This window comes from Lissotriton vulgaris, chromosome 5 (genome assembly GCF_964263255.1).
Source record: "Lissotriton vulgaris chromosome 5, aLisVul1.2, whole genome shotgun sequence".
Classification (NCBI taxonomy): domain Eukaryota; kingdom Metazoa; phylum Chordata; class Amphibia; order Caudata; family Salamandridae; genus Lissotriton; species Lissotriton vulgaris.
Genome location: NC_141693.1, coordinates 2008658136 through 2008681398, shown reverse-complemented (window position 1 = coordinate 2008681398; position 23263 = coordinate 2008658136). Strand labels below are relative to the sequence as shown.

Here is a 23263-nt window from a genome sequence, read left to right as displayed (position 1 = left end):
AAGGTTAGGAAGCAGGCCACAGGGCAATGAGAGACCGGAGGGCTGCGGCCCCCCATGGATGTCCCAGCCACTGACGGCAGCGGCTGAGAGCAGCGTGGCGCCACATTACTCTGCGAATGTGTCCCCCGCCTGTGAATGTTTCTATCATAATGATAGGATAATGCAAGGTTCGGCCGGGCGGTGTCACTGCACCCTCTGAACGCGGGGCGGAAGGTGCAGCCCGAAACACATTCAGAGAGCACCGGAAGTGACGCACCGCGCCCCCCCACGCCGACGGCCGTGCGCCGCCGACGGAAGTGACGCGTGTGCCTGGCGCTGCCTGCCGGAAGTCAGGCTCCTCGCGCGTGGTTAGACCGCTGAGTGGACGCCTCGATCCCCCTTGAGCCATGGCGGTGGAGGTGCGGCTCCCCACGGCCCGGAGGAGGCTGCCCGAGGCCCTGGACAGCGGCCGGCACCTGGTGGCGCCCGGGGACACCATCACCACCGACAGCGGCTTCATGAGGTGCGGGGGGGGGGCTGCTCAGGGGGTAGGGATGCCCCTCGGGGTGCAGGGTGCACCAGGGCAGCCTCGGTTTCAGCGTGCTTGTGTGTGACATTCCCATGGCTGAAGTCTGCTCTGGAAGGGCAGGGCTTGGCTTATGTGACTCCTGGTAGTAGCAGCTCCCATGACACCACTGCTTATCATTTGTTGGCTTAATTGTCACTCATGCGTGTGCTTCTTATTCAGTGGATCAACTTTTATGGCTGTTTTGTAATTTACTTGTGTTTCTTAATGCAGTTGAGTATCTTGCAATTCAGCATGCCCTGTTCAGCATGTAGCCCTTTTATTTCACCACCCCACAGGTGTGCTATTTATCCGCATATCTTGTAGCATTCGTAGAGGTGTGGCACTTATTTGCTGCTAACCTACACAGTAGAAGGCACACGTCTAGTTAACTTTGTAAGGAACACACCACTTCCACACACCACTTCCAATACAAACAGCCATAGTGTTTTTATTGTCACTAAGGATGTCCTCCCACCTGCCTATCATGTATCCTTCCTGCTAGAAATGCACCCACTTAGTTGGATGGGTCCCCATACTATGAAAGGTTCTTTCAAGCTCCTGCTATAGTTGGGCAAAAAACATGATGTAAGACCAGCACACCCTTCCACGAAGCCACACAGCTACATTCGGGGTACATGTTAATTGGCATTTTGCACTTGAAGCCCAGTTGTGTCTCACACGCACTGGTGAGGAACAACCTTCTCTCCACCTCAGATAGGTACACCTTTTCCCATTCTGCTGGTATGGCTCCTACAAATGTCCTGTTTTATGTGACTAAACAGAATTAAATACAAGAAAAGTTATTGATATAATTTATTGATTGACTTTTGAATATCATTTAAGGTGTGGGACAACACCACGTGAACAGTGCGTGACTTGACTAGCTTTCACGCTAGTCCTAACAATAGTCCTACAAATGTCCTACACATACTCTGTGGTTGTAGCACAGTAAACCTTGAGAAGGCAGAAAGTTGTTGAGCAGATGCCGTGCTGACCTTCTCTAATATCACCATTGGGTCAACCTATTTTATGGGTTTGATTCGATGACTGGAATGAAAACCCATGGGGCACAAGAAAGTAGCTGAGGTGACCAGTGCATGGGAAGGTCCTTTGCACTTTCAGTGAACTACAATTGTACTCAGTACTTTAAAACACCTACAGGTCTTGTATCTGTTAGTAATGACTCACTACACATCTTCCGCTTACTGGTTGTGCAAGGGATTGAAGAGCCCAGAAACCCCTCCATAGGAAGGTGTTGCCAGTGGTTCCATGAAACCTGGTGCTTATTTGCCTAGCCTTCAGGTATCCTTGGACTAGATCCCTTCTCCCTCAAGAAAGTCCTTGCCTATTGAGATTTCAACTCTATGGTGAGATGGTGTCTAGTCTCTGCCGCTCATGCCCGGCTTGGCAATGTAGGGACCCCACTTTCAGTGCTTTAGAGTGCTGCTCCTTTCTCTTCAAAAAGTAGCTGTAAACGCCCAAGCTATTGGAGAACTCTTCGCACTCGTACTGTTGAGATGGACACAGCTAATTTGGGAGGGCCCATCAGTACGGTACGTATTGGGACAGGAGGAAGAGCTTGGGACATGGTATGACTGAGGAATTTTGTTTTTACGTATGTTGAGCACAGAGCAGCTGTTTAAGGCGGGGCATAAAAAGACGTCGATTGTGATTGTCACATAATTGAAGCAGAGGAGCAGGATTTGCAGTCTTGGGGTTCATTCTTCCTGGGCTTGGAGGCAGTGTGCTTCCTGGTACAGGATCTTTGTGCAACTGCATTTTGAGGTGCTTTTTATTTTCTTATCTACTCCTATTGGGCCATAAAATAGCTTTGGACATTTTTCTTTTCTTTTTTTGTAGATTGTTAGAAATTGGATTACTATTTGTGGTGGTTGACTTTCCACCCCAGGGAACAAGCATAACATTTGCCAGTCTGAACCCTCAAAATCCCTAAATTACCCTGAGCTCAATCCCCTGGTATCAATGGCACAGAGCAGACAGACTAACGCAATGTGTAAAGTATGTCTAGCGTGCCAAAATGCAAAACAATACAAATACCAAACCAAATTAGAAAAAAAGAGTAACATTAAATAAACAAAATGACAAATCCAATAAAGAAGACCAGAGCCATACATTTAAAACATTTTATGTACGAATAGTGCCAAGAAGCCTAAAGTGCCACTGGTAGCCAGTGGTTGCGTAAACTGGTACCTAGATGCAATTTTAACAGGAGGTCAGCCATGAACCTTGGAGTTCACGTTTGTCTTGGGTGTAGGAGAGAGCATGTTGAGTCCTCCAGGGATCTTCTCCAGTCACAGACAGCAGGTTCAGCCCTCTTCTGATCTTCCTTAGATTCAGGAGGGTTCGGAAGTGGGTGTCTGGATTTGCCATATTTATGTCTGGCATGAGCTAGTGGGTAGGAATGACTCCTGGGCATACGTTAACCAATAGGGTAAAAATTCCTGGGGCAAACCCTACCCACTTTAGGCATATTCAAGGTGACGTAACACTTTAGCCACAATAAACGAAGCGTTGTGTGTTTGGGACAGGAGGGCGGTTTGTACCATGGTAATCCTAGTGTTCTCTCACATGTAACACTAAAATACAGTTCGGGCAGTCACTGTTACCCCCCCTTTAAAGCCAGAGACATAAGTATAGTAGAACAAAGCAGTGTATTCCTGCAACCAGACCGTGGATACACAAAAATAGTCTTGCATACTGTTCTTGAACCCTTGAAGTGTGCCCCAAATCTTACATGTAAAACCCCAGTAGGCCTGTCAAGCAGGATTTGCTACTCCAGCTGGATTGTACACTGAAATGTCAATAAGAGGCCTACTGTGACTGGAGCCCGCTTGGCGGAGGGGACAAAGGAAGGGCCCTGCCCAGGTGCTGTCTAACATTTACTTGTAATAGGGGAGGCCTCCTTGAAGTGCGCCTCTAGTGTTATTTGTAAAACCCAAGAAGACCCATCAAGCTGGATTTGACAATCAAGTAGGATCGGAAACTATAAATGCTGACATTTCCATCCTGCATATTCTGTCTGGTTCAGAGGTCATCTCTGCCCACTCAGCTCAGCCTATTTGCTCCTGTGAGGCGCTTCACACACATTCAAATGTGAAGTTACAGCTGGCAGAAATGGGAGAGATAACTTTTTAAAAGCAATCTTACTTTAATATATTTTTTGAAAATCTGACTTCACCAATACATTGGATTTGTAACCACAATTAAAATGAGTTGCTTATTTTTCTAGCTGTTTTCTAACCGAAGTTAGCATTATTCATTGTAATGATGTAACCCAGCGTTTTCCTATAGAAAAGCCAGCCATGCGACCCTGGGAATAGCTTTTGAGACATTTTCACTGTAAGGACATGTTTAACATTCAATTTCTCCCTGTCCTACTTTTAAATACAACATTCCCTGCGATATGGAAAAGAATGCCTACATAGGGGTGACGTATAAATATTTAAAAGGAAGGTTTTGACCTGTGGAAAGTAATTATTTTAACAGGTTGAATTTATAGTGTAAAACTGCAACACCCAGGCTACAGATGGAAGGCTTGCAGTCTTGTTTGCAATGTCATTGAATTAGGTGGCACAATGTGTGCCACACTACACTAGTGACATTTAACTTGCTGGTCCTGGGTACTCAATATACCATATATTAGGCAGGTTAAATGTGCCAGTTAGGGGATGTGCCAATTTCACCATGTTGAAAGTAGGGAGCACATCACAGGCTTTTTATCCCTGGTAAGCAGATGTAATGTGCAAAGAGTTCTACAGTCTGAAAAAATATACGTTCTAGCAAAAGGCTTAACAACTGAGGTGAACCTGCAGAGAGGAAAACGTTCCTACACAGATGCTTCTCTTTCTGTTTATTGCAAACTGTGTTGCATTCCACAACGAGTTGACTTAGGTGCTCCAGAGACCCCTTGATTTTAGGTACTACACTGTTATTTTCTTATTCACACAGTTCTTTTTGGTTTTATAATCTGTTCCTTTTCTTTTTGTAGAGGCCATGGGACTTACATGGAAGATGAGAAGCTCCTCGCGTCAGTCGCTGGTGCAGTGGAGAGAGTCAATAAACTTATTTGCGTCCGAGCTTTAAAGACCAGGTGCGATTTAGCTGTGTGTGTTAAACAACGTTGCCATAGAACGCAGTAGTGTAAACCTACACGTAGCCTATTATTGTTATATCCCCAGTTCAAAGTTGCCCACTTCGCTTGAAAACATAGGTGATATAGGAATTAAACGAAGAACATATTTCCATAGATAGTCATAATTTCACACAGCATTCCATTAACAGCAGTAGTTCAGGCTTAAGGCATCTTTTTCATCTTGAATTCGCTGAAAATCACGGACAAGAAAACAAATTGAATTTATGAACCATGGCTTCCTTTGGTTTTTTCTTTCAGATACAATGGCGAGGTTGGCGATATTGTGGTGGGAAGAATCACAGAGGTAAGAGACTTTCTGGGTTTGCCTTCTTTGTCAGTGAACACAAGTTAGAATTAGCTAAATTCTCTTACTGTCTCTGCACAGGTGCAGCAAAAGAGATGGAAGGTTGAGACCAACGCCAGGCTAGATTCTGTGTTGCTGCTGTCCGCAGTGAACCTTCCAGGAGGGGAGTTGGTGAGTCTGAGCCCTGCCATCTTCTCAGAATTGGTTTCTTCCCGCCTATGAGAATGTACATCCTAAATAGGGTGTGGGGTTTTTCTGGGTGTTTGTTGTGCCAGTTCCCCGGCTGGATAGGTCAAGCTTTTGTAAACAGCTATAGGATTGGATCATTTATGACACGAGGTGCCAGAAGGAGATCCATGTGTTCCAGGCCTTATTATTCCTTCTGCCCTAATGCTGTGTCTGCTGTGCACTACTTTTTTTGTTATAAAGATGAACCACCTGGATCACTACACCCTGCTGGTGAAGAGGATATACTTTTTTTAATAATGAATTCGCTTGGTGAATGGTTTGAGGCCACATATGGTAGCATAAGTTGGATGAATAGGGCCCTTTCCAAGATGACAGCCTCCGAAAGTTTTAAGTAGGCACACTTGGGGATGAGGTTTGGAGTTAAATGGAGTGTCATTTGGGTGCCACGAATGATGCTTAAAACATCCTACCTCATTACTTCAGGCATCATGCACTGAGCAGGCTGAAAGATAGAGGCCATTAATTGAATACTAAACTCACTATTCATCTTTACAAACAATTTTTCTCCAGGAACGCTCCAGTAACTGAATGTCGAAGGCCAAGTGGATGCTGATGTGTCCTTTAGCATGTGTTTTAGCCTTACAGCTTTTTCTTTTTAATTTTACGTTGATACAATTAGTCTTCCTTTCTTAGCAAGTTGATGCATGTTTAACATCTTCAGCCCGGCGCAGATTCCTGCGCTGTGCTGAACGTTCTAATGAGCCAACGGGTTCATGACGGAACGGTTCCGTCATGAGCACAGGCCAACCGACGCTCTTGACGGAACCGTTCCGTCAATAGCATCTAAGGGGTTAAACAAGAATTTGATTTATCAAAGAGAACTAGCTCTGGAGTGGGTGCTCCTAGCGTATGTTTGTTTTGGAAAGGAAACACATTGTTTATAGTAAAGCCCTCACTCACCAACCTAGTTGGTGACTTGCTTCATCATCCGGCCCCACCCAAGGCACTGAGTGCACCATAGGTGTGCTACAACGCCTGGATCCAGCGGAGCTGCTATTGTGCTGGGTGAGTGCAGTGAGAAGGAGTTAGTGAATGTTAAAAAAGCTGTCCTGGGGTCCCTAGGATAAAGTAGCATTTGCAATGCAATAGGTCTCGCATTTGCGAGACTTTAAGCCATTGGCATTGTTTAATGACAATGCCTTTTATTCAAGTGTTGGTTTAAAAAAAATTAAAACATAAATAAAAGGCATTGTCATTTACAATGCAAATAGCTTAAACTTTTGCAAATGTGAGACCTGTTGCATTGAAAATGCTTGTTTCTATAGTGCCAATTAGGTCGTCCAATGGTTAAATGAATCGTGCCAGTTGAAAAGATGTGTGTTTCTCTTCAAATTGTTTTTTTGGTAATGTGTTTTAGGGCCTCTGAAAAGCAGCATGTCTTTTCGTACTTATTTACATTTTTAAATTTCAGATTTTGCATACCTAGGCAACATTATGCCTACATAAGCAAGGTTTACAATTTAAAAATGTAAATAAGGACGAAAAGACGAGATGCTTTTCAGATGCCCCATAAAGCACATTTCCCAAAAGCAATTAGAAGAGAGACACATAGCCTTTCAATGCACACAAATGCAACCATAAGCATGAAAGTTTAAAGAAACAAGCTAGTACCTTTTCAATAGATATAAAAGTGACATAGAATGCAAATACTGTAATAGTTTAGCTAACAGAGAGACATACCGCCTTACAACCTGCATAAAGACACGGATAAAGTGTCTTTCGTTTGCTAAACACTTACTGCATTTTCATTGTATATCGTGTAAAAGTATCAATACCTTTCGATTTGTACAAATGATCTGTCAAATGTGAGTTTAAAAAGACAAGCAGATACTCTTGCCCTTCTCATTCAACGTTGTGTTTGTGCTTTTGCTTAAGGTATCTGCTTGCTTATTTAAACCTTCACATTAAACATGCATCACGTTTCATTTTTTTTCTATCACACTGTACATACAAAACACCATAATGTGGGTTTGTAAATACCAGTCTTATTTGTAGCTTGTGAAGTAGGGTCATGCCTCGTGGGAAGTCCCATCCTGTGATTTATGGGCATTCACTGAATATCGATCTTCCCAAACAAGACCCATATGCAGTTTAGGAGAGTGATGGCAGTCTTTACAGCTATGCCTCTCCTTTCTCACAACACAACTAGAAACTATTTCGAAATCTTCTGCCCCCCCCCTTCCCTCCTGCTGGTAGCTGTCTCCCTTCCCGGACAAGAAACAAATTGACCAATGTGTCTACACACTCCCTTTCAAACGAACGCTGCTAGACATCTGTAGATGTGGAGAGTGAGAAGGTTGGGGGAGGGCAGCACCTTAGTGGCCCGTGCTTGCTAGTTTGCCTTTCTGTGTAGAGACCAGAGAGACAAAGAGATTATCTCGGAAAATTTCTCTGTTAAGAATAAGGTTGTTTGGAGAAGCCATGTCTTCGAGAAGACGGCCGCCCCTTAGGGAGGAGAAATTAAAATACCTGTTTGTGGGGGGAAGGCGCTCTTAAAGTGAAAGCGGCACCGCTCACAAAGTGAAAGCAGCCCCGTTTGTAAACAACTAAGGCACACTTATAAATCAAAGCAGCGCCCTACACAAACAAAGATGCACAAGGTGAAAGCGGCGCCATTCACAAACATTAAAGGAGTGAGGCCATGCTGTGGGGTAAAGCGCGGTGCTCACCTCTGCTCAGCCACTTTTTACATTTCAATTGAATGCGGCACTGTGGAAAAGAACTAGAGAAAGGCGCACTGCTATGCCGCTAGTTACATTTAAAGTGAAAGCTGCGTTACAATGCACTTGAAAACCAGAACGGGACAGTGTGCCATGCCTGCTAAAGCAATAAGGAACAAGCGAATGCCATGTGCATTTCCATACAAAAAATGCAGAAACTGAAGTACTCCTATCCAGTCAACAGAGAGAGCAGAAGCAGACTAGCGCACGCGCCTCAACGGAAGAAGTCAGAAGGGTGCACCCGTGAGTGATGCGTGCTAAATAGAGCAGTCTGTTCTTTTTCTAAGCACATACTTGTGCTTGTGGCACGCTGCTTCGCACTCCCGCAAGGCGTATGCCGCCACAAGCACGAGTATGTGCTTGGAAAAACAGCTGCATGGCGGCTAAAGGTCTCGCATGCGCACTGCGTAGGCAAGACCTAACAAGCATTGGAAATGCAATAGGTCTCGCATTAGGAAAGTTTGAGCTATTGGTATTGTAAATGACACTTTTTTTATTTATGTGTTGGTTTTGAAAGTAGCAAAATTAATAGCTTTGTCAGTTACGATGTCAATAGTTTTAACTTTTGCAAATGTGACACCTATAGCATTTGTAATGCAATGTGTGTTGTATTTACGTGACTTAGATGTATTGATATTACAAATAACAATGGCTTTTAATTTTGTAAATAATTAATACTTAAATAAAAGTTATTGTAATTTATAATGGCAATAGCTTAAACGTTTGTAAATAACTTTTGTGAAGATTATGTTCAGTGTATTTTATTGTGACGACAATCCAAGAACATTGCATTTGCACCTACAAACACAGAGCCACACACATGTAGATGTGGTGGATCTGGGGGATATGGTGGTGGTGGATGTGGTGGTGGTGGTGGATGTGGTGGTGATGGTGGTGGATGTGGGGGTGGAGGTGGTGGTGGTGGTGGTGGAGGAGGTGGTGGTGGTGGAGGTGGTGGTGGATGGGGTGGTGGTGGTGGTGGAGGTGGTCGATGTGGTGTTGATGTGGTGGATGTGGTGGTGGTGGATGTGGTGGTTGTGGATGTGGTGAAAGTGGTGGTGGAAGTGATGGTGGTGGATGCGGTGGTGGATGTGGTGATGGTGGATGAGGTGGTGGATGAGGTGTTGGTGGATGCGGTGGTGGATGTGGTTGTGGTGGTGGTGGATGTGGTAGTGGTGGTGGTGGTGGATGCGGTGGTGGTGGATGTGGTGGTGGATGTGGTGGTGGATGTGGTGGTGGATGTGGTGGTGGATGTCATGGTGGATGTCATGGTGGATGTGGTGGATGTGGTGGTGGATGTGATGGTGATGGTGGATGTGGTGGTGTTGTGGTGGTGGTGGATGTGGTGGTGGTGGTGGTGGATGCGTTGGTGGATGAGGTAGTGGATGATGCGGTGGTGGTGGATGCGGTGGTGGTGGATGCGGTGGTGGATGTGGTGGTGGTGGATGCGGTGGTGAAGTGGTGGTGGATGTGGTGGTGGTGGTGGATTTGATGCTGGTGGTGATGGTGGATGTGGTGGTGGATGTGGTGGTGGTGGATGTGGTGGATGCGGCGGTGGTTGTAGTGGATGCGGTGGTGGGTGTAGTGGTGGTGGGTGTGGTGGTGGTGGGTGTGGTGGTGGTGGTGGGTGTGGTGGTGGTGGTGGTGGATGCGGTGGTGGTGGATGTGGTGGTGGCTGTGGCGGTGGATGTCATGGTGGAGGTGATGGTGGATGTGTTGGTGGATGTGGTGGTGGTGGATGTGATGGTGGATGTGGTGTTGATGGTGGATGCGGTGATGGTGGATGTGGTGGATGGGATGGTGGTTGTAGTGGATGTGGTGGTGGATGTAGTGGTGGTGGTGGATGCGGTGGTGGTGGATGTAGTGGTGGCTGTGGCGGTGGATGTCATGGTGGATGTGGAGATGATGGTGGATGTGGTGGTGGATGTGGTGGTGGTGGATGTGGTGGTGGTGGATGTGATGGTGGATGCGGTGGTGGTGGATGCGGTGGTGGTGGTGGTTGTAGTGGATGTGGTGGTGGATGTAGTGGTGGTGGGTGTTGTGGTGGTGGTGGATGCGGTGGTGGTGGATGCGGTGGTGGATGCGGTGGTGGATGAGGTGGTGGATGAGGTGGTGGATGTGCTGGTGGATGAGGTGGTGGTGGATGTGGTGGTGGTGGATGCAGTGGTGGATGCGGTGGTGGATGCGGTGGTGGTGGTGGTGGATGTGGTGGTGGATGCGGTGGTGGTGGATGTGGTGGTGGCTGTGGCGGTGGATGTCATGGTGGATGTGGAGGGGATGGTGGATGTGTTGGTGGAGGTGATGGTGGATGTGTTGGTGGATGTGGTGGTGGTGGATGTGATGGTGGGTGTGGTGTTGATGGTGGATGTGGTGGTGGATGCGGTGGTGGTGGATGCGGTGGTGGTGGTAGTGGTGGATGGGGTGGTGGTTGTAGTAGATGTGGTGGTGGATGTAGTGGTGGTGGGTGTGGTGGTGGTGGTGGATGCGGTGGTGGTGGATGTGGTGGTGGTGGATGAGGTGGTGGATGTGGTGGTGGATGTGGTGGTGGTGGATGCAGTGGTGGATGTGGTGGTGGATGTGGCGGTGGGTGTGATGGTGGATGTGGTGGTGGATTTGATGGTGGATGTGGTGGTGATGGTGGTGATGGTGGATGTGGTGGTGGATGTGGTGGTGGTGGATGCGGCGGTGGTGGTGGATGCGGCGGTGGTGGTGGATGCGGCGGTGGTGGTGGATGCGGTGGTGGTGGTAGTGGTGGATGGGGTGGTGGTGGATGGGGTGGTGGTTGTAGTGGATGTGGTGGTGGCTGTAGTGGTGGTGGGTGTGGTGGTGGTGGTGGTGGATGCGGTGGTGGTGGTGGTGGATGTGTTGGTGGATGTGGTGGATGCGGTGGTGGTGGATGCGGTGGTGGTGGATGCGGTGGTGGTGGATGCGGTGGTGGTGGTGGATGCGTTGGTGGATGAGGTGGTGGATGTGGTGGTGGATGTGGTGGTGGTGGATGCAGTGGTGGATGTGGTGGTGGTGGATGTGGTGGTGGAAGTGGTGGATGTGGTGGTGGATGCGGTGGATGTGGTGGTGGTGGTGGATGCGGTGGTGAAGTGGTGGTGAAGTGGTGGTGAAGTGGTGGTGGATGTGGCGGTGGATGTGGCGGTGGATGTGGCGGTGGATGTGGCGGTGGATGTGGCGGTGGATGTGGCGGTGGATGTGATGGTGGATGTGGTGGTGGATTTGATGGTGGATGTGGTGGTGATGGTGGATGTGGTGGTGGATGTGGTGGTGGATGCGGTGGATGTGGTGGTGGTGGATGTGGTGGATGCGGCGGTGGTGGTGGATGCGGTGGTGGTGGTAGTGGTGGATGGGGTGGTGGTTGTAGTGGATGTGGTGGTGGGTGGATGCGGTGGTGGGTGGATGCGGTGGTGGTGGATGTGGTGGTGGTGGATGCGATGGTGGTGGATGCGATGGTGGTGGATGCGTTGGTGGATGAGGTGGTGGATGTGGTGGTGGATGTGGTGGTGGTGGTGGATGCGGTGGTGAAGTGGTGGTGGATGTGGTGGTGGATGTGTACTCATCCATCCATCTATTCATCCAAGGTTTATCCACATATAATGTACATTGAAGAGATATAACACCACTTTGGTAAAATCCTGCATTCTCCATACATCACCTACTCACTTTAATCAGGATATGGATAAATGAACACTGAAAAACTCATACCAAGCCGCCCTGTTAATGTCCCCCTATACAAAACACATATAATAATATTCGCACATATTGCATCTCTTGAATGAAGAAAAGATCACCCACTATCTATGGTGATCTATGGTGATAGATACCAGTTCACCCTTATGGATATGCCTACCACGACGAGCCACAGAACAGCAGGCGTGGTTCTCTAACTTTATAAAAAGGCACCTTGTACATGAATAGAAGATTACTTAGTTCAATAGGTCATCATAAAAAGAAGACTGTAAGCGCTGATGTGCTGAAGAGTATATCTGTTTAGCATATAAGTGTTAAAGGAATGTACGTGCAACAGGCACACTTCTAGTGACATGTTCTCTACCAAGGTCTCTAGGGCGTCGATTGTAAATATTTGGAGATGCTGCAAAGTTGTTTTCACCCTACCAAAATATAATGCATGCTATGGAATGGAAAACTGATACCATAAATCACTAGTACGATTGCCACATAAGACAAGCCTGGGCAAAGGCAAGCGCAGCTGAAGCCACAAGTCAAAGATGCTTGCTCGATTTACTCATCCGCGCAGCTCTTTGGCATCTGCAGACTGCCAAGACACACAGACGCTTAATTCAGAAAGAATGTGAGTCGAATGAGGAGGTGGTTTGTAGGTACAGGGTCATTTAGGGGAAAACAGCATGTAAGGTAAAGAATAAGGTTCCTAAAGACAATGGAACACTGATAAAGTATATCTTACACGCGTGCATGTGTGTTCACTTTAAGAAATCACACGGAGCACACCTACTTTGCATATGATTACATATGGTTGTAATCTAACATCCCACATAACTCCACACGATGCCGTTGGCAAATCTGGCAGACACATGCCGAAATGGTTTGAAATTCAGGCATTCAAATGCAAATGTAAGGACACTGTTGTGAAAGCATGTGTGAGCCTCAGCAGATGAACACCAACAGAGATGGTTCCATATATAGTGAAACGACGTGGAAGTGATACTGGTACAAGAGAAACCTAACAATGTATAACCATCTGCAGAAAAGTATGCCTGTTTCACAATTAGTACAATTGTCAAAGAAACCCATTAACCTATTTCACTGAAGTAACGTGAGGTCATATGCAAATTGTCCCCTCTGTGACATCATGGGAAATTACTTAGTAGGAAAGGACATCCTATGCATTTGAGCTCCAGTAAGACATCATAGGAAGTGATATTGAAAGCCATTCGATCCTCGACAGTGTCATAGAGGGTGGCATTCTGTGCCTTTTAACCCCTCAATGGCAGCACAAGATTGGCAGCACGTGCCAGTTCACCCAATGAGATCACAGTGTGTGCAGTCATACCAGCATGAAAGATGGTGGCTGGCACAGTGTGTTGTGGTTTCATCACTCTTCAAACTGGAGGTTGTACAACGGTAAATAACAGTGACTGTTGAAAGACACAAACAACGGCCACGAAATGCAAACTTACTTTTAAAAGTTTGGTTGACAGATAAGTCTATCTGGCAGAGGTCAAGGATCACAAGTCGCCAATTGTTTTAGCAACGCAGTGCAGAGTGGCTAAAGTTGGGAAAAAAAAATAATAAGCTTTTGACATGGCTGCCTGCGTCGTTTTGTAAGCATGCACACCATAAATGCGTGTAACGACAAAATGGCACAGGCATACAAGCCGGCCGGCTGAGGGCATTGCTGTGGGGAGGGGGGATGAGAAATGCGACACGGCGGGCAGGGGAGGGGGCGGAGCGGGGAGAGCGACATGAGGGTGTGAAGCAGCAGGGGAGGAGTGCTGCTGGCGATTGACTGGCGATTTGATGATGTGCACGCGCATTTTAGGTCAATGCGCTTGCGCATTGACCTAAAAGCCACGGGCACAGCATCAAATCGCCAGTCTAGGTAAGGCTTATTTAAGCCCCTATAGAGCTTGCCAGCTATGCGCATGCGCACAGCAGGCGAGCCCTAAAAATGACTATTTTAATGAGTGGGCCCTTGGCAGTTAATAAAAACAAGAGTGAGATATTTAAGGAGATCTTAAGGTAATTCCAATATCCTAGTAGGTCAACATGTTTCAGCCATGCTTTCTTAGTGGTAGGACTTTCTTCAAGACCTATGTGTAGTGCAAAGTGAGTGGTCTAAAAACGTGTTATTAAAATACCATATATGTAACACGCGCTAAGGTGTTGTAGTGTAGTTCCTATTTTCCCTATAGGCCCTGCGCATTGGAATAACATAAACAACAGTTTAGACGTAGGACTGAGGTCTTCTAGGTCTCTACCGACTATGTTAGACTTAATTTAGGTTTGCGCCAGCTAGCTCAGAGGTCACTGGAAACTTTCTTGACTGAATAGGAAGTGATCAGCTTCCCTGGCTCAGACAAGAAGGGATTCAGCTTCCGACAACCGCATAAACATGACAACTTTGCTCCCTCAGAATAAGAGTCAATCTCTAGAGTCGTGTGAAACAATAGACAGCTATTTCACTCAGTCAGTTGTGCAGATTTAATTTCACCAAGGTGCAGAGAATAGAGAGATGGGCGTTTTCAATAAAAGGTATTATTTATTGAGCAGTCTTCTTTCTAATGCAAGAGAAATGAATTGCCACAATTGCAAGACTTGTTATTATGAAAAGTGCGTACAGTAAAAGGAGTATTACAAAATAATACTGTAAAAGCATTGATATGGTTTCTTAGCCATAAGATAGTTAAAATGAATAAAATATATACACTATATATACATTCATATATACATTGGCTAACGACCTCAACTGGTGCTTCTAACTACGCCTACCCCGGTGTACCTGACCTAAGCCTAATACATGGGAGGGAGTAAGTAGCAGTTTAGGTTAAGTTGGTTTTGCCAAGAGTATGATTCAAGAATTCTCTCTAAGGGTTTAGTCAGCTCCGTACCTCTGGAATAGAATGTAGGAGGTCTGGTATCTCCCTCTCAGGACCCTATACCCGGTCACCTGCAAGGGTAGGCTGGAAACACCGGAGCTGGATTTCCTCGGCAGGAGAAAAGACAGCGTCTTTTTCAGCGCGTCAAAAGAGGAGGGGCAGCGTCCGTGGGCTTCTCTCATCTGCTGGGCTCTTTGCAAGGGGACAGCTGTTCTGCTCCAGTATTCACCACTGTGTGTTTGCTTAAGGCAACGTTGGTATATTTATACTTTAAGGTGCTGAGTTTGACGTAAGTTTTGGACATAAAACATCAATAAAGAAGTCACTAAGAACTGGTCATTCTTACAGTGCTCGCAGGAGTTCTATTACTAATCAAAACAAAGCAAGTGGGGCTTTCCCAGGTTGCTGGGGGTTTGGTGTGTCGAAAGAACTCTGTGTGCTCTCTAGGAACCTAAGGAAGTAGCTTCTGCTGTGTCATGGACTGCAGAGGCGAGTTACTGAAATATGGCTCTGATTATTATGCCATTATAGGGATATTTATTGATTATAGCCATATAGGGGCATAAGGTCACAATATTGATCGGGTTCCTAGATAAAACACATCAGTGTGATATGGGAGAATTTCCTCTAGTGGCGCTTTCTCAGACAATATCCGGAAAGTGTTCCATTTGGGGGCCCGACCTGTAAACACACTTTCATCAAGGTCTAGGACCCTTCTCTGTACCTGCTTCAGCCGCCATGGAGCTCCGTGGTAAACAAGAATTTAACCTGTTTAAGGCAGCAGCGAAGATTCTTTGGTAGCTTTGGAAAACCAAACATCGCTTTCTGAGAATTCTTTTCCTTCTCTTCAGAGGCGGCGATCAGCAGAGGACGAGCTGGCAATGAGGGATTACTTGCAGGAAGGGGACTTGATCAGTGTATCCTTTGTCCGTTGAAGCGAGGTGAAGCAGGTAAAGTGGTGCCTGCTTTAGCTAAGGCACAGTGTTGGAGCAGCACTAGATGCTTGCTATCAATGAACCTATGGTCCTTTGTAGTACAATGGTTGTAGATTGTTTTGCCACCATTTTAAAGGGAAGCTAGTCTGCTACAAGTGGCTGCTTTGTTGGACACTTTTTGTGCATTTGGGGTTGAAGCCACATGCTGGTGGTGTGCGGAAAGCAGTGTAAAAGACATTGCGGGATTCTTAGAACGGAGTCTTAGAGAATGGTGCTATGTAGCGTGTACTGGCTGCAGGTTGCTAAGTGCTGTATGGATTATGAATTGAATGTTTGAGAAACTGATCTAATATTGGGTGCAATATTAATTGGAAAATGCTTGTTGCAGTGTTTTTCAGTGTGTTTTTAAGGAGCTGTACAAAGAAGTAACCAATTATTACGCTGTTTCTTTAACTAGCATCACTAGGCAGAGGTTCAGGCCGTCTATTCTGATGGTGCGCTTTCGATGCACACACGCAGTCTGAAATATGGCAAGGTAAGAGGGTTGCTCTGGGACTGGGTGTCCTTCCTGGTCTAGAAAGTTGATTTGCAGCCCAAAGCATCAAGCATTCTATCACGCTGTCCGGTGGTTTGGGGGTGTTTGAAGGAGCAGAGGACATTCTGTGAGGACCCAGAAATCCAGTTCTCCTTTTCCCACAGCACAAGGCGAGGAGAGCACCTGTCTGAAAGCACAAAGACAGTGTGGGTTACTTGCATGGCTATTTGGCTTTGGTTTGAGCAGTCCACTTGTGTTGAGCAGCCCGTGGACTCTCTCTTTTGTGCACTTGCTGGGTATCGATGGATTCAGCATGTGTGAATTCAGAGATGATAGAGAGCGGTGCGAGTGGTACTAGTTGTGAGATGCAGTGTGTGAGAAAGATAGATAGGAGGCAGTACGTTGAAGCTCTAGCAGAAGAGGTGTGTTTTAGGATACTACTAGATTAAACACTTGTATGGCACAGGTTATGTTAATATTTATTTATAGAGCGCACTTCCCCCCCCCTTAGGTTTCATGGCGCTAGTGGTGGAGTTTTAAAAGGAGGATGGGCCAATGCACAAGCTAAACTGTAGGTACCAGCGGGCTGTGTTCCAAAACTGCTGAGGCGTGTACAGAAAAAGTGCTGTGATAACTTTCACAAACAAAAATCTTTGGAAGTTGCAGATGTGCTAGAACCCCAAACTTATATTTTCTACAGTTGTGGGAGAGCGGGCACTCTTTCTGTTCCGAGAATACAAAGCCCCTGTTTTGGAACCTGCCAACTTCTGAATGTTGTGGCGGTACTGTGGAGGGTAAACCCTCTGAGGCCAGTGCTGTTTTTTTTCTGGGAAATTGCGACATAATCAAATTATTCCTCCTTTATGCTTACAGTCGTTGTTAATCAATGGCAGCATATTTAAAGTCCGCGTAGATGGAACATTTACAGCTGTGCATTTAGGAATCTGCTCTCTCCAAGGGATGCACTAAACCACACTAATCTGGGATTAAGGGGTGGAGAAAGCAGTATGTGTACCCTGTGGGCAGCAGAATAACTGGTTATTGTGTGTTGGTGTAGCTTTCCCTGAATTGAATTGCTTCTTCGTTGAATATACGGTTGCGTGAAGTCAAGTGATTGGTGGAGTTGGGGCTTGCCACCAGTGAGTCCAGAGACGAAGCTGAAACGTGTTGACTCTCCCATAGTAAACTCTATCCCTTTGGTCCTTGGGCTCGTGGACTGCACTGTGACAGACTCCATGATTTCGTTCCTTGGGCTCTCTCAGGGTGTACTCCCACCCAAAGTGTCCTGCTCCTACATTAGATGATTCCTTTAACTTGCTTGGCTTGTTCTTGTCGACTTGATCAACTGTAAGTCTTTGTGTCCTCCGGTTCAAGCATTAGGGTGAGATGGATTTTCGGGCTCTGAGGAGAGTGAAAGCTTCATACAGATAGGCGAGGAAGTCTGTAAATTGAAAAAAAAAAAGATGTTACAGGTGTATTGTTTCCTACTAACCAGGTTGACTTGGAGCGTTTAACTATTTTTAATTGTAGTAAATTTGAATGTAATAGACTTAATAATTGTTCTGGGCTTTGATAATTTGTGTCACTGGATCCACTTTGTGCTGTCACCTATTCCTTCACCCATCTTTGTCTCCTTATTTATTTATATAATTCCCTTCTGTCCCACTCATATCTATCTTTCCTTTTCTGTGACATCTTTAGATCTTTCCTTGTCCTTTTTTTCTCTCCTGCCCCTCTCCTCTGCTTCTTCCATTTGTTTTTCCTGGGCTCTGTTTTGTGAGTCCTGTTTCGCTCCCATGTCCTGCTAAGTACTGTAACGCTCCCGTTTCAGCTGGGCCAGGGTTTGCTGGTGCAGGTTTCTCCCTCCCTGGTGAAACGGCGCAAGACTCACTTTCATAACCTGCCATGCGGGGCATCCGTGATCCTGGGCAACAATGGCTTCATTTGGATCTACCCCACTCCTGAGCAGACGGAGGAGGAGGCCGGGGGGTTTGTCACCAATCTGGAGGTGAGATGGAGCCATGCTTATGTGATTGTGCTATAGTTGACTCGACTGCCTCACTTTAATAGTTTCTGTTTTTCCTTCCTTGGCCCAATCTGTTCATCGCATCATTCCAGTTCTGTCCTTTCAAGTCCACTCAGCACCTTTTTTACTCTTCCCTTTTCTTGCTACCCCAGCTGTGAGTGGTCCTGGCTGCCCCGGAAGCGAAGCAGGGGTTAAGCTGACCCCGCTGCTTGCTTGTCGATGCTACTCTTTCCAGAACACCTCAAATGTCTTATGCAGGCTTGTGTTCCGCATCCCCACCCGGTTTCCTCACCTTTACTGTCTTGCTTTTCACAGCCCATTCCCCTGTCTGACAGAGAAGTGATCTCACGCCTGAGGAACTGTATTGTGGCTCTGGCCTCTCAGAAAATGATGCTGTATGACACCAGCATCCTGTACTGCTATGAGGCTTCCATGCCTCACCAGGTAAGGCCTGGTGCACACACCACCCTTCACTGTACAGTGCTGTGCCTGGGAGGCTTTCTTAAAGAGCCCAGGATAGGGGGTGGTGGGCTTAAATTCTGCACCTCCCGCAGTATCTCTTCAGCTTTGTTTGCGCTCAAATAATGTCTTTCTTTAGTGCCTGCTCAGAAAGGTTATCTATCAGTTGTAACAATTGCATGTGTCTGTGTTGAAAATGGGGCGCGTGATGCCAGCATTCCATACAACAAACAGTTTGAAGTGCAGCGGTGCCACAGCACTTTATTGTAACCTGTCTGTGTATTAACACGCACAGTGTTGGATTACAATAATTCCTGTATTCAAATATATATAAACTCTGCAGCAGTAGTTTTCTTCACATTTTGTCCATGTGTTGAAAAATACATTTTTGATTTGCTGTAAAATCACTGACTATAGAAAATATATCGCATTGTAAAAGTGTTTGAATTGTAACTCGAATACCTAATTGATGTCCATGCAGTTTTCAAATATCAGTTACCAAAATCTAGCATGGTCATGGTACTAGCATGGTCGCCTGTTGTAATAATCCTTCACTGGGCTCAGGGTTTGCCCATTGTAACTGGTGCCAGGCTGATGAAACCACTTCAGTATGCTTCACCAGTGCCTGGTGGTTTACTTGCTTCTGAGTCAACCCTCTGTACTCACCACTCCTTTGTTCTCCCTTCCATAGATCAAGGATCTATTGAAGCCTGAGGTGGCGGAAGAGATTGTGATGGAAACGAGGCAGCGACTCATCGACCAGGAAGGTTAGGTTGGAAACTCCGAAGGAAGGACATGAACATGGAGTCAGGTGGCGACAGTGCTCTGCGGCCCACCGCTGTCAAGGTGGCAGACTCGGATCTGCAACCCTTCCAGTGAGTGCACTTCTGGTTCTGCTAGCACTTGAGTCCATCCTCATTCTGCTCTGGGCGGGGTCCGACTTTAAGACCCTCCTGCTCCTGGACACGTTTCAGTAAGAGACCGATCTGTGAAACTAGCCCTGCCAGAACCATGACATTCCAAGAATTTCTTGTGGGATACTGTACACAGGGTAGAAGAGTTAAGAACACCACTGCTGTCAAGTAATGGCCTAGCTGCTCCTGCAAAGACTGGGTGGCTGTAAAGACATAGATATATTCAAGATTCTTGGAGCGCAGCCTGCAACTGGGCGAGTTAAGAGGTCCTATCTTTAGGACCAGTCGGTGTGGAGAGAAACCTGTTTAATGTTTTTGTAGTGTTACATTTTACCTGTCTACACCCACGGTAAAAACAGCTAAATCAGTGTACATTTTTATTGTTGTAATCATTTTACTGGTAACATAAACATGCTTAATGTGCTTTCAATTGCTGAGTTTTTCAAATTGTTCTCTACTCGCTTCTTGATAGTTTTTGCAGTTGTGATCAATAAAATATTTTCCTAAGCATGTGAATTTCATTTTTGATCTACAAAACACATAACTGCTCCCCTAATGAAATAACCATGTGGGGTTTGTTAGTAAGTAAAATGGGGAATTTGAACGATTACGCCTCTGACAGAGTCCAGCATTTTGCCCTATTGGGTTTAGATGATCCGGTGATGCAGTGGGTGCACCAGAGTTAGTACGCGTTCTGCTTGGAAGCTCCTTGTCACAGTCCTGCTCAATGAAAGATTTGGACATGGCACAACTCCCCTGCCTGACCTCAAGATAGCCGCGCTCAGTTGGTCTCTCCACAATGCTCCACCACTCTTGGAAAATAGAACGGGTCATCGACCTGATCTTAACCACTTCCCTCACCTGACCTTGATCCTGCTCTCCCCTAGGACATGTACTCTTCAAACTTTCCCTCGACTGTAGAGACCCTGCCATTTGACTGATGCCCGGTGAAGCTACCTGTTAGCTGAAGAGGAGACGGGCTGTGGATCCCTCCTCTGCCGTCACCTATCCAGCCGGACATTGGGCAGACGTTCTTTCATCTCTCTGTCGTATATTCCTCCTACCCTCTCATCTTACCCCCTCCACGCTCCCTCCTTCTTGCCTTCTATCCTTTTAAAGTTTTTCTGTTGAGACCTAGCTATTTGACCAATGCCCGGTGGAGCTACCTGATAGCTGAAGAGGAGATGGGCTGCGGATTCCCCCTCGGCCGTCACCTACCCAGCCTGACCTTGGGCAGACCTTCCCTTCGTTTCTTTGTTATATCTTTACCGTACCCCTTTCTCCCCTACCTCCTTACCCTTCTCACTCTCATTGGTAATATGTAACTGATATAAGTTTGCAACTATGTGGAACCTTATGTAAAGCGCTCCGATACCTTCAGGTCTAGCCAGCGATATATAAAACTCTTTAAATAAAATAAATAAATAAAAACAGCAACCAAAAGTAGTAAGAGAATACTTTACTCGTAATGCATAAAAGACGCAGAATGAGCCCCAAAAGAATTAAGCCAGCTTCCTGTGGAATTCCATAAGGCAGAATGCACCTCCTGCTTTACCACACCTGCAGGCGTTATGCAATGCATTCTCCAACAAGCGAATTGCCAGGATGAAAAAGCTAGAATGTCACCTGAGGAACAAAGCAACATACAAACTTTAAGCTATTCTGGGTTTGAACGACGGATGATAGATGAGAGGGGAAAGCTGAAAATATGAGTCTGCATATCCCTTATCAGATTTCATTAAACAGGATCACCCTATATGTGGATTATTAAATGTTAGATCATTTCCCAAGCATTGTGTGGAGATTCAATTGTTGTTGGAATCTCGCAAATTGGATATATTATTCATGGCGGAAACTTGGACACATCTTGACTGCGACTTAGAGCCAGGACTGGCATGTCTGCCTGGCTATAAAGTTTGGCATAAACCTAGAACAAGTGGAAGGGGAGGATGAGTAGGTGTGATCTTTAAAGATACATGGAGCTTGACCACAATAGACATTGATGTGACAGAGGGTTTTGAAATGATGGGATTTGGGATAAAAGACTCTAATGGTCATGTATTGACTGGGATTGTTTGTTACAGACCTCCAGGGGCTATCCATGCACAACAGCAGTCTGTGATTGAAACTATTAGTAATATGGCGGCTACTCATGCCAGATTACTGGTTCTAGGGGATTTCAATATGTGGCTCAATGGAACCCATGACTTCGGTCTTAGTAGTTTCCTCCAATCGTGTGAAGGTTTCAACTTATATCTGCTGGTTGTTGAATCGACACATAAAGGTTGTCATATGCTTGATTTGATTTTCGCAGATAAAACTCTGTTGGGAGTTCTGAACATTTTGTCTGTGGAATGGTCTGACCATTTTTTTGAATACATTTCAGGTATACAACCTAAAATCTCGTAGTTTGGCTGCCAGGGAATCTAGAAACTATGTTAGTAGAGATTGGAAATCCCTTTTAAAAAAAGGGAAGCACTTCTCCGGTGTCTGGTCTTTATGATTGTTTCAAGACTGATAGGCATGTGGAGGAGAACTATATGTCACTTTGTACACAGATCCTCTCTACACTGGACCAGACCGCCCGCTAAAGAATCATAAGAAAGTGGGTAGACCTTTGGCACCCTGGTTTATTGATGAATTGAAAAATCTTAAACTAGAGTGTAAACAGGCAGAAAGGAGATGGAGAAGGGTGTATGAAGAAAAAGATAAATCTGCTTGGAAATTTGTAATTACCAGATATAAGAAAGAAATAATTAGTGCAAAGACTAAGTATTTCTCCAAGACTATTTTGAATGCTCCGAATAACACCAGAAGCATTTTTAAAATGTTGAATAATCTGACCAGCCCTTATTGTGTAAAGAATTAGACGCCCCCTACTCGGGGTCTTTGTGATAGCCTGGTAAGGTATTTCAATGACAAAATTAAATTCCTCATTGACGGCCTCTGAGAGGTTATGTCATAGGAGAGGGCTGAGGGCATAGAGCATAAGGGTCATGTTGATGGAAATCCAAATTATGTTAAAATGGTAGGAGATGAAGAGATAGAGATGATGCCTACCATAACTGATTTTGAGAACATCGATGGAGGAATTTCATAAAATGGCCTTGGGTATCTCTTCGGGTTCACCTTTGGACCCCTTACCACATAATGTGTGGAAGGAGTTGGGAGCAGAACTATCCCCTACTCTCTGCCTTATTTGTAACCGATCTCTTCTTAGGGGAATAGTACCGACAGGGTGGAAACAGGCACTGGTAACCCCACTACTAAAAAGGTAACACTGAATCCAGATTGCCCAAAAAATTATAGGCCAATCTCCCTGTTACCTTATCCCGCAAAGATTGTAGAACACCTAGTTAGCAGAGCTCCCTCTAAAGATCTGGAAACCAATGGAATCCTAGAGGATGTGCAATTCGGTTTTCGTCCAGCTCACGGTACACAGACCGCTTAAGTGACTGTGATGGGCGAGCTTTGTATGCGGGCAGACAGAGGTCAAGCCGTAGTTTTAATCCTGCTTGACCTGTCTGCCGCATTCGATACGGTCAATCACGCTACTCTTCTGGAGAGACTTAAAGAGGTGGGAATAGCAGGCATATGTGTATTTGTAAAGTGCATGTTCATCCAAAGGTCTCTTGGAGCTGAATAACACGTTCCTTGTTACCCAACTCAATGGTACTCATTTTATCGACCTCAGATAGATGAAAGGCTGAGTGGACCCTCCGGGATTTGAACCTGTGACCATGAGGTCGAACACCGGCCCCTACAGTGGATGCATTAGTCCACTGAGCCATCAGGCACAGCTCTGAGCTGGTTTCAATCCTTTCTTTCAAATAGGAG

The 23263-nt window shown here is 45.9% G+C and overlaps 1 protein-coding gene across 1 annotated transcript; it reads left to right on the top strand.

Moving 5' to 3' along the window:
• The first annotated feature begins 252 nt into the window (after positions 1–252).
• Positions 253–19936, top strand: EXOSC2 (exosome component 2). The gene is made up of 9 exons (XM_086924809.1): positions 253–502; positions 4557–4658; positions 4959–5004; positions 5086–5175; positions 15409–15474; positions 15959–16027; positions 17859–18035; positions 18369–18497; positions 19204–19936. The coding sequence occupies exons 1-9, from the start codon at positions 387–389 to the stop codon at positions 19282–19284; spliced, it is 876 nt and encodes a 291-aa protein (XP_086780935.1). The 5' UTR covers positions 253–386; the 3' UTR covers positions 19285–19936.
• The last annotated feature ends 3327 nt before the right edge of the window (positions 19937–23263 follow it).